At 36.3% G+C, this 10,828-nt stretch overlaps 3 protein-coding genes across 5 annotated transcripts; 2 read left to right on the top strand and 1 right to left on the bottom strand.

Moving 5' to 3' along the window:
- Positions 1-1,488: 1,488 nt before the first annotated feature.
- LOC127071532 (ankyrin repeat domain-containing protein 65-like) lies at positions 1,489-6,278 on the top strand. The gene is given in 6 exon segments (XM_051010892.1): positions 1,489-1,846; positions 3,801-4,012; positions 4,014-4,133; positions 4,501-4,741; positions 4,854-5,097; positions 5,322-6,278. Coding segments are annotated over 6 exon segments (1,398 nt in total). The 5' UTR covers positions 1,489-1,819; the 3' UTR covers positions 5,876-6,278.
- Positions 6,279-7,241: 963 nt separating this feature from the next.
- Positions 7,242-8,317, bottom strand: LOC127071534 (basic-leucine zipper transcription factor A-like). 3 transcript variants are annotated; one of them, XM_051010899.1, is made up of 3 exons: positions 8,018-8,317; positions 7,782-7,909; positions 7,242-7,687 (listed from the first exon to the last, which is right to left on the bottom strand). In XM_051010899.1, exons 1-3 carry the CDS (start codon positions 8,304-8,306, stop codon positions 7,277-7,279), a joined length of 828 nt encoding a protein of 275 aa, XP_050866856.1. In that variant the 5' UTR covers positions 8,307-8,317; the 3' UTR covers positions 7,242-7,276. The 3 variants fall into 3 exon arrangements, with proteins under 3 accessions (XP_050866856.1, XP_050866857.1, XP_050866855.1); XM_051010900.1 differs by having other exon boundaries at positions 7,782-7,949; positions 8,018-8,101; XM_051010898.1 differs by having other exon boundaries at positions 7,782-8,317.
- A 209-nt stretch (positions 8,318-8,526) lies between these two features.
- On the top strand, positions 8,527-10,597 carry LOC127071529 (NADH-ubiquinone oxidoreductase 49 kDa subunit-like). Its single transcript, XM_051010887.1, has 5 exons — positions 8,527-8,657; positions 8,807-8,975; positions 9,070-9,506; positions 9,632-10,103; positions 10,192-10,597. Exons 1-5 carry the CDS (start codon positions 8,621-8,623, stop codon positions 10,595-10,597), a joined length of 1,521 nt encoding a protein of 506 aa, XP_050866844.1. The 5' UTR covers positions 8,527-8,620.
- Positions 10,598-10,828: the final 231 nt, after the last annotated feature.

Below are 10,828 nucleotides of genomic sequence, written 5' to 3'. Positions count from 1 at the left end.
CCTATTATTTTGTTTTATGCAGACTCAATAACCTTCCTCCTCGAGGAAATGCTTTCTTCTCCTATGTACTTCAATCAACGTCTATGTTCACAATATGTTCGTTTCTTTTTATTTCATTTTATTTTCTTTCATTTATATTAATCTTGTAGATTCTCTTAGATTGTAACATTTATGTACTACTGCCAATATTGGCAGCATCCATTTTGGTTCTTAAATTTGCCATGATCTTTCGTGTCAAGAAACTTTTGCGTGCGTTTTTGTTTCTTCGTAAAGCGTAAAAGCGCTTATACGAGTGTAGAAAGTTATCCCCTTGCCAAGAAAGCTTTTCGAACAAACGTAAATTTCCATTTTCTCTTTCTGTTATCTCCGCTCCCTCCTCTATCTCTCCTCTTCACGCGTTTCTCCTTTATCCCTCCCTACATCGTGGAAAAACGGATGGACTCTAACTAAGCGGATTTTCGCCTTCGTCATTTTCATGGAGGCACGTCGCATCGTGTATTCTCTTTTCTTCCTTTACTTTACACTCTCTTTCTCTTTCTCTCTCTCTCTTTTTCTTCTCTCTTTTCCTCTCTCAGCCTCCAATCCTCTCTCTCTTTCTTCTCTTTCCCTCCTACCGCCGACTGATTTATTACTGACTCGTGGCAAACGGCCGACGAACTTGACGAAGACCGGCAGCAGTTCTTTAAGTTTCTCAGAGTTTTTTTGCTTCGTAAGAAAATCCGCCATTTTCTTTTCTTTAATCCCATAATTTTTTCTTTCTTCTCTCTTTCTATATCTATTCTCATATAATATGCGATGTTAACGAATATATAAAATTTCTATTCGATTAACCCGAAGTTATTTAAACGAAATTATATTGATTTTTTGCGCCGATATTCCAAAAATATAGAAAAGAAAACAGAAAATGGAAAACAAAAATCTTTCTACGCGTCGTTTTAAAAATTACAGCATCCAGCCGAGAGCTGTTTGGATAGTTCATTGTTAGTATGGAAATGGTCGTACGATAGAGGCGATATTTTGAAAGACCGAAAGGCGATATAATATGACGAATAAATAGATCGATAAAATCGATCTATTTTAGGGTAGGTATTAATTTGAAAATGGCGGAAGGAATATGTTTCGACGATACAATGTGAGTGTTGGTGGGGAGAGTTCGATCGGAAATATTTAACAATATATAATAATAGAGACGATAATACATATTATATATATATATAATCTATATTACATATAATATATATAATATAAATATATATAATATCGTCTCTATATATATATACTTAAAAAGAATTATACAAGGCGCGTTATCGAAGAATACGCGGTAGAGGGTCGCCGCTCGATAAAGGTTCGATGAGCGAAAATAAGAAAAAGAGAGAGAGAGAGAGAGAGCAAGAGACCGAAGAGGAAGACACCGACTTTATCTCGACTACTTTGTCGAGATACTTTAAAGATGTCAGGCTAGGTGGAGAAACGTGACCACTTGTAATCCGTGAGATCGTTCAAATTCGTATCGAATCGGTCGGTGTCGAAAATTGCGTCGTTCTTAAGTGCGAGAGAGAAAGAAAAATAGAGAGAGAAGGAGAGAGAGAGAGAGAGAGAGGGAGATAGAGAGAGAGAGAGGGAGATAGAGAGAAAGAGAGTAAGATGAATAAGGAGAAACAGAGAAAGCAAGAAAGAGAGAGAGAGAGAGACGGATGATGCGCGGTGCGCAAGCTCTCGCGCGATCCCTTTGTGTTATTTTCGTGCGAGAATCGCCGTTCGAAGCTTTAAATAGGACCGAGTTTCCGACGAAGAAGGCAGTTTCTAATACCGATTCTACATGTTGGAGCATCGCACCGTATTCGATGTGAGTAAACAATAACAGGCCTGCGCGCCGGGTGAGAACGTCAAGTATTGGAAGTACGAGGGTATTCGTCGAATGGTGAAAAAATCGATTTCGATCGATCTACAAAATCCTTTCTTTTCCTCCCTTTCTTTTTTTCTTTCTTTTTTTCTTTCTTTCTGTTTCTATTTCTAGTTCTATTTCTCTCTATTTCTCTCTGTTTCTCTCTCTTTTTCTCTCTCTATTTCTCTACGTTTCTTTTATTTTCTTTGTTCTCTTATTTTCGTACGAGGCGAAAGTAAACAATAAGGATATTCGAAGGAAACGAAGAATTAAACACGTCGACATATTATTGAAAAGTGTAGATACTACAAATCGAAATGGTCTTAGCGATTTTTGTGTTTTATCTTTTGATCGAAGATCGATCTTAGATCAATGAGATAAAAAGCGAGAGAGAGAGAGAGAGAAAGAGAGAGAGAGAAGAAGCAGAGTGAGAGGGGTAAGAAAGAATAAAGAAAGATACGTAATCGTGTCAGTTGCCGTCAGTACGATGGCCGATTTAATGATACATATACGCACCGCGTGAACGTGCGCGCGAGCGCGTCTCCGATTATTTTTAATCGTTTAAAAGGTACGTTCGTTAAAATTGGCAGCGAAGCAGACGTTTTCTGTTCCTATATCGTACGGTCTATACGCTTCTTAAAGCTTTGGGTTCGATCTAAGGCGTTGCGAGAAAGCCAAGAATTCGTTGTTCGTTTGGCAATTATTTCAGTAATATCACGAAGTTCGTTGTTAGATTTTTTATGGTGTTTGTATTGTTTTCGTCTTTCGAATTTAATTTAAGAAAATTTGTAAAGATCGATTTAGTCGTCGAAAAGTTGAAAGGAGTTAAGAAAAAAATTTTATCTTTCGGATAATCATCGTTGAAGGACGTTCGAACGCAGAAATTTTGAATGGGAGGAGACGTAAAAAATGATTGTTTTTGTTAGCCACCGTCAAAACTGACTTATAATCGAATTTTATGTTGACCGCGTGAGATTCTGGATATCGTCGTAACGAGCCTTCCGATATCATCGCCAAAATTGTCCCACCATCTTGGCAAAGTTTCCGAGGTGAGAAGTTGGCGATTTTTCGTTGCTTTCGTGACGCGCGTCAGACCGATATATATCAATCTATGTACATACGTATGTACGTATAAATTATAAGTGCGTTTATCGAACTAACGAACGAACGAACGAACGAAGAAAACAAACAAACGTACGACGGAGTGCGTTTTAATCGTATTACTAGATAATTCTTTTTTCTTTTTTCTTTTTTTTCTTTCATTCCTCCATAAAACTTCGATACATAGATCAAAAATTATTTTCGATGTCGTTGTTCGATCGAGTATAAAAAAATTGTAGCGTTTTAATTCGATCGACATCGAAGATTTTAACTCTCCTCTCGTTGCATCCCGATTTAAATTTTACCGCGCATTGTTACAAACGGTCTTTCTTTTTCCCGCGAATTTTAAACGAACCGATCCCACGCGCGTTCGTAAACGCACCACGTGGTCGAAGAGTTTTGGCGGCCTGTCCAATTCAATCGATCCCACCGAGCACGTCGACCTACAAAGAGAGTTCTTTCTTTCTCTGCGATCGAAATAAATCATCTCGTCGAGTCTCTCGTATACTATGCGATTCGTGGAAATAAATAAGATAAATTTGTTCGTAGAGCGGAAGAGCGTAAAATAAAATGTTCGGTTTGATTCGGGTATATTAAAAAACCTTATTTGTATATTTCTTTTTTTTCTTTTATCGTATCGTTAAGGGAAATATTGAAGAGTTTTTTTCGAATATCTGAACGAATATTAGTGATCCAATAATAAAAATTTTTTCTGTTGAAAACGACATAAAATGCAAAAAAGAAGAAAAGAAAAAACAGAAATTTTGTCGGACTAACATCGCAATAAAGGTTTCTTTATTTCTGTATTTTTCAGATGCCATTGCATTGCATCGCCAACCCGTTGCAACGGGAGTTGGCCGACGCCATTATAAGGTTGCAACCGCTGGATGAAATTCGGATACTTCTCGCATGCGGTGCAAGGCCGAATGAGCCGGTAACCCAAGGTCTGAGACCTCTTCATTACGCCGTATGGCAGAGATACACCGATGCGGCTCAATTGCTTTTAGTTCGTGGTGCTGATATCGATGTGCGGATATTCCGCGTTGCATCTTGCCGCTGAGCATGGTTATCACGACCTCGTTAAACTTCTATTAAAATACGGAGCGAAGGTCGATCATAGAAAAGACACTGGGGAACTATTTCCCAGGTAAATAAATTTCGTCTCGTATATACTAACTCCACATAGATCACTTTATTTCTAACAATAAACTACGTCTACGAAGGAACAATGCTTTGTTATTTTTAATAGACTTTCTGTAGAGATCGAAGTTTGGTACGAAGGAATCCATTGATCGTTCGCCAATAATAGTCGTATCGATCTATCACTTTAACGATCACGAAATGTGATCGTAAAAATAATATCACTTTTAAAACTGTATCTCTAATCGTATTTATATAATGTATATATATATATATATATATATATAATATGTATATATATATATATAATATGTATATATATATATATATATATATATATATATATAATGTACATGTGTCGTTGTGTCCTGTAGGACCATGTTGTGCGATGAGCCTCTACGATTAGCTTTGAGGAATCGCCACGTCGAAGTGGCTAGGACTTTGTTGGAAGCTGGCGCCAATCCAAACAAGAGATATTTCTTCGGTTCGGAGATTAATTTAGTTTCTCCGTTGGATCTGGAGTGTATGGAACTTTTATTGGCTTTTGGCGCTCAACCTAATATGAGGGATCGAGCTGGATTGACCCCTCTAATGAAGGCAACGAGATCACCTCAGGTAAAGAATACGAAGATCGAAGGAATCGTTGTTATTCTTTGTTTCTGACGCGTTGTGTTTCCTTTTCTTTTTTTTTCTTCTTTTCTTTTCTTATCTTTCTTTGTTATATCAGGGTATCGCATCTGTACTTCTGTTGTTGAGTTACGGAGCGGACGTGAATTCTATGGCCGATGCCAGGCATGATTTTCGAACGGTTCTGCATTATGCGATACTCGGTGGCGATCCAGCAGTTATCAATCTTCTGCTAAAACAAGGTGCCAGGCTAGACCTTGGACCCGATTACCAAAAGCCGACCGCATTAGATTTGGCTATACTCAAGGGTGATCCTTCGATTGTCGAGATGTTATTGGAGTCTGGTGAGTGTCACTTTAAGATTTGCACAAATAAAACTTTTTCTTTCAACGAATCTAATTTTGAATACGACATTTCTTTTATACAATGCTGATGATTTATAACGTACGTATATTACATGTATGTATATATCTACATATGATTTATGTAACAGACGCAATTACGTGATCGTAAAGAAAAAACACGACGATATCTCGCCGGTATGAAAATAAAAATAATTTTATTTCAGGTGCGGACGTGAATGCAACATCACCAATCATTGGATCAGCCCTTCACGTCGCCTGCGCGGACAACATACCGAATAGACTCCAAATTCTTCAAATGCTGTTAGAACGTGGCGCTGATCCTAATCTCGTAATACGTAGCGACGAAGGTCTCTCGTTGCGTCCGGTTTTAGCGGAATACGTAGCATCTAACGAAAACCCGTCGGTCGAAGTTGTCGCGCTTTTGCTCAAATATGGAGCACGGGTTGTCATAAAGACGCAGTTTCGCGATCCACACGGCATTTTAAATTCCCTTCAGAATACGGCAGATAAACCTAGACTTTTAAGGGCACTCTTAGAAGCAGCGGAAAGTTTCGATCCTTGTATGATAAAGAGATCGAGTAGTTTGACCGACGCACAGAAGGCACTCGTTATGGAAGCAGCGAGAACGCCTTTACCTTTGACCCATCAAGCTAGGCTTATAGTGCGCAAATTATGCGGCACTAAATTACCGAAAATCGTTAGAGATCTTCAGTTACCCCAGTCGTTACATCGGTATCTTCTTTACGACTTTCATTAGCGATTCATTCGATTTCGTTCGAGATTATCGTTTGCTCACAAAATATCTATCTGATCATTTCGCGAAATGATATAACGAGGTTCTCCTTTCGTCGTTTATTTATACATATTATTCCATTTTCTTTTTCTTTTCTTATTTTTTTTTCCATCGCGTTTGAAACATCCATTTTTTTCTTTGTTTTTCTTTTGCGAATTGACAAGGATAGCTATATGGAAAATCGAAATCGATACGAAATTTAACTTTCTTAAAAGTTACCACTGTCGTGAGATCTCCGTGTACGTGTATTTCGTGCGTCTTTCATCTACCTGATTTGCGTATCTTGAGAGAGACAGAGTGTGTGTGAGCGAGAGAGAGAGAGAGAGAGAGAGAGAGAGAGAGAGAGAGAGAGAGAGAGAGAAAGAGAGAAAGAGAAAGAGAAAGAAAGAACAGACGTTCTCTGCTGAAGAGATCATAATTGATCGAGGAACGTTGCAGTTCGAAAAACGTTACGTATGTTATACGAGTTGGAGTTCATTCGGTACTTATGAAACTACTCTTCTCTTTAGAATCTAAGTTTTACGATTAATTTTAGTATTATAGCGTTTCGTACGAGAGAATCTCGAAGATCGTGTTTCTTTAATCTTTAGAATCGCCTTGCTATATCGTGTTGAACGGTGATAGCAATGTATAAGGGAAAAAAAAATCCTTCCGAAAAAAAAGAATATGTTGCAGATATCTGCAAGTTTCGTACGCTAAGAGATATTTAATTTTGTACCTTTGTACACGAAGAAGTTAGCACACGTGCGTGCACATACAGAGAGACACCCATACAGTGTTGTGATAATAAAGAAGATACTGAAAACTTTGGTGTTTTTAAAAAAAATAATAAAAAAAAATAATAATAAAAAAAAAATAAAAAAAGAAGCAAGACAAAGCAAGAAGAAAAGAAATTAAAATGAAAACGCGACGAGGGATAAGGTTTAAAGTATCAAGTTGATATTTGATTGCTATCGCTATGACAGCTTTTAGTATAGTCGAACCTCGACTTCAAATACTTGGGCACAGGATTACGATGCGTAGAATGTTGGCCGGTTAAGAACGATGATGATACCATCGTATTCTATCCTCGAAATAGCAGCCTCAATACCGTCACTTACGTCAAACTTTTGGCAATCGTTTTTGTCCGTGAAGAAATTTGAACTTGAAATTATAGATCGTCTTTGTCCTTTGTAAATATGAATCTAAAGGATCAAGGCCGTGATCCTTGATCGGCATAATGCAATCATCAATGTTATCATCGAGAGTATATTTCTGATTTTATCTTTCTTTTTCTTTTTTGATTCTTGCCCGTAAACGAAGTCAAATGGATATGTAAATATTTTTAACGTGTAAAAAGTAACTTAACATTTTTTATATAAAACTTCACAATCTTGGTATCGGAACTTTCAAAAAATTGCGTGTAGCATCAAATAGTATTTGATGAATCCGTAATTTGGCTAATTGCATCTGACCGGTGTCTTTCATGTTTCGCAATTCTTCTGCAACGAAATTGCCGAACGCCGTAAAAGTGTCTTTCTCTTGAACGTCGATCGGCGATGCTTTTATTAAACGTAATCGAGTATCCTCCGGATCTTTATTTTTTTGTCGTTTGCCATTCGATTCGAGAAGATTTGATTCCACGTTGGAACTTCTTTTCAAGGTTTTACCTGGCGATTGTTTCATTTCGGGTACTTGTATCGGACATTGAAGATTATAATCCAAGGTAACTTCGCCTGGTTCCAACGGAGTTAAAGTGCTGTTCTCGCTGTCGTAATAAAAAACATTTTGAATTTCCTATAAGGAGGAAGAAAAAGAAAAGGATACATAAGAAAGGATAACGGAATATCGCAAGTAGTAAGTAATGTATCGAATAGTATCGTGAGTGTACCGGTATACTTAAGTCCAAATCACGTTGAGTTTGTTGATGCGCTTCTTGTTGCGATTGTTGATGTTGATGCAGTTGTTGCTGTTGTTGATTTTGTTGAACTTGTTGCTGTTGAGCACAGTCGGTGGTAACTGGATTGAGAGGAATCACTGACTTTTTAGCAACGTCATCCTTAAGAAACATAAGTAAATCCAATGCGAACCATTGAGGTTTTCTGACTAGAAATGTGTTGTTCGGACCTGCATTTAACTTGGCATAATTCCATCTACGATATTCTTTGCGAAAGGAACTACGAAGCATGTACAATTTCTTCTCGACGTCCGCCAACGAACAATTAAAATGATTCGCCATTTCCGTAAGAGCCTCGCGACGAAAGCGTCGATTTTTATAAAATTCGTGGCTCGTGTCCCAGAGGCATTTTCTTTCTTTGTACATTTGTATCAAGGTCGTTGTATTGTTTTGATCCCATTCAGGTACTCCTTCTTGTGCAGTCAGACCGGAGCATGGAACTGAGCTTACTACTGACATAGTTTGCTTGCGCTTGTATAGATATATTTCGTGTTTTATTTTGAAAACACTTAGTCGAATGAAATAGAAAATATTGATGTTCCTTGTTTTGAGTTTTCCACTCGGAGGAATAAAGAATTTGCGTTAACGTAGAGCACGAAATACAACTCCAAACAATATCGGAGTATCTCCATGGAAACCGAGTGGATCGGCTTTGAACTGAATATCATCTTTTAAACAACTATATACATGAATCGAAAGACAATGGAAGAAATAGAAATGTATATACATACATATGCCAATTTTTAATTTCATACAAACTTATATTACACACAATGGCAATTGATATAGCCTATGTATGTAAGATAAAAAGTAAGATTAAATTAAAAATATAAATCATTCTATTTTCAAATTAAACAATTTTTTGCGTTCAGTCGAGATCGACAAGATCGGTTATCTCAGTTAGTTTTCGATTTTACGCGCTTATTTGTTTTTATAACGTTTCGCATTTCTTTTCTCAGATTTTGTTTCTATCTGTATCGTGGCAATCAAGTTATCGTTATTATCAAATATATTTCTATATAAAATGATCATTAATATTTCTATACAGACCTTGTTACGAAAGTCTGTTAAAATATCCAAAGGGATAGCGAGTATTGCTCGAAATGAAGTTAAACGATATATTGGAAAGTAAATATTTTTAAAATACTTATTAATATATCCTTGCTTTTTGTTGATGTTATTGTATTTTGTATTTCAATTGTATCATGTATATTAATCACAGTCAGTGTCGTTATATTCATGAGTGGTCGCCAGATGCCGAATATATGAAAACAATTTCAAAACCGCACGCTTTGCCGGTTGATACTGTAAAATGGGAATATCCATGGGAATTACCTGATGATGATGATGATGATGATGATCCAGAAAAGAACATAGAAAATGTGCGCATTAATATGGGTCCGCAACATCCTTCTGCTCACGGAGTTTTACGTTTGATATTGGAACTGGAGGGTGAACTTGTTAAAAAAGCTGATCCACATATTGGACTTTTGCATCGTGGTACGGAGAAACTAATAGAACATAAAACATACGTGCAAGCTTTACCTTATTTTGATCGTTTGGATTACATTTCAATGATGTGCAATGAAGAATGTTATAGTTTAGCTATCGAAAAGTTATTAAATATAGATATACCTTTACGTGCCAAATATATTCGAGGTCAGTATTAATTTCTGATTGTTTAATGTTTGATTTAATAGAGATGTTCTTATAGTACGTTAAATATTTTTTAGACGTTTATAAATATATGAAAAAAACAAAACAAAAATTTTTCTTTATTGCAGTGCTTTTTGGAGAAATAACGCGAATCTTTAGTCATATTATGTCTATCTCAACACACGTATTGGATATAGGTGCAATAACTCCTCTTTTCTGGTTATTTGAAGAACGTGAAAGAATAATGGAATTTTTTGAAAGAGTGAGCGGTGCACGTATGTTTGCAGCTTACGTGCGCCCTGGAGGTGTAGCTTTTGATTTACCTTTGGGTTTATTAGATGATATTTATCAGTGGGCTAGTATTTATTCTGAAAGACTTGACGAAATAGAAGATTTATTGACCGAAAATCCGATTTTTATTCAACGCACGAAGGATATTGGTATTATAACAGCTCAAGAAGCACTAAATTCTGGATGCACTGGAGTAATGTTACGTGGATCTGGTATTGAATGGGATTTGAGAAAAATTGTACCATATGATGCATATCATTTGGTTGATTTTGACGTACCTGTGGGTATAAATGGAGATTGTTATGATAGGTAATATAATAATATAAGTTAGTTTTTTTTTTTTTAGATTTGTAATAAGAGTTACTTATATTTTTATACTATGCATGTCATCATATAGATATCTCATTCGTATTGAAGAAATGCGTCAGTCTCTTAGAATAGTTGACCAATGCCTAAATCAAATGCCATGTGGCGAGGTGAAATGCGATGATGTCAAAATTGTACCACCAAAGAAGAAAGAAATGAAAATTGATATGGAAGCGCTTATCCATCATTTCAAATTATTTTCACAAGGTTTTCAAGTACCACCAGGTGCTACATACACATCTATTGAAGCACCAAAGGGTGAATTTGGAGTTTATCTTGTTAGCGATGGTAGCTCTAGACCATATCGATGTAGACTTAGATCTCCTGGTTTTGCTCATCTAGCAACTTTGAGATTTCTTGGACCTGGTTGTTTGCTGGCAGATATTGTTGCTATTCTGGGTACATTAGATATAGTATTTGGTGACGTAGATAGATGATCTTGCTAACAGAATGATAATAAGTAAGTAATTTTATTATATTCTTATGTTATTGTTATGGAATATATTCTATCTACCATTTGTAGCCAGTCTTTTGAATAACCTTAAAATATTTGTCAAATGATATTCCATGTTCTATAAATTTCATGATTTCTAATTATATTGATTTTTATATATAGAGACTATGTTTCTATCGATATTTAATTTAGAACATTGATAGTTCGTTATAAT

This window comes from Vespula vulgaris, chromosome 22 (genome assembly GCF_905475345.1).
Source record: "Vespula vulgaris chromosome 22, iyVesVulg1.1, whole genome shotgun sequence".
In the NCBI taxonomy this organism is placed as follows: domain Eukaryota; kingdom Metazoa; phylum Arthropoda; class Insecta; order Hymenoptera; family Vespidae; genus Vespula; species Vespula vulgaris.
Note: the sequence above shows the minus strand (reverse complement) of the source record. Positions and strands in the feature narration are given on the sequence as shown.

What these genes read in the sequence shown, in the direction of transcription:
- LOC127071534 (XM_051010898.1), bottom strand. Translation starts at nt 8,306, where the DNA reads ATGTCAGTAGTAAGCTCAGTTCCATGCTCCGGTCTGACTGCACAAGAA. An exon ending in ATTTGGACTTAAGTATACCG is followed by an intron (nt 7,688 to 7,781) that starts GTACACTCACGA and finishes TCCTCCTTATAG; the next exon opens with GAAATTCAAAATGTTTTTTA.
- LOC127071529 (XM_051010887.1), top strand. Translation starts at nt 8,621, where the DNA reads ATGGCAATTGATATAGCCTATGTATGTAAGATAAAAA. An exon ending in GTTAAACGATATATTGGAAA is followed by an intron (nt 8,976 to 9,069) that starts GTAAATATTTTT and finishes TATTAATCACAG; the next exon opens with TCAGTGTCGTTATATTCATG. An exon ending in ACGTGCCAAATATATTCGAG is followed by an intron (nt 9,507 to 9,631) that starts GTCAGTATTAAT and finishes TCTTTATTGCAG; the next exon opens with TGCTTTTTGGAGAAATAACG.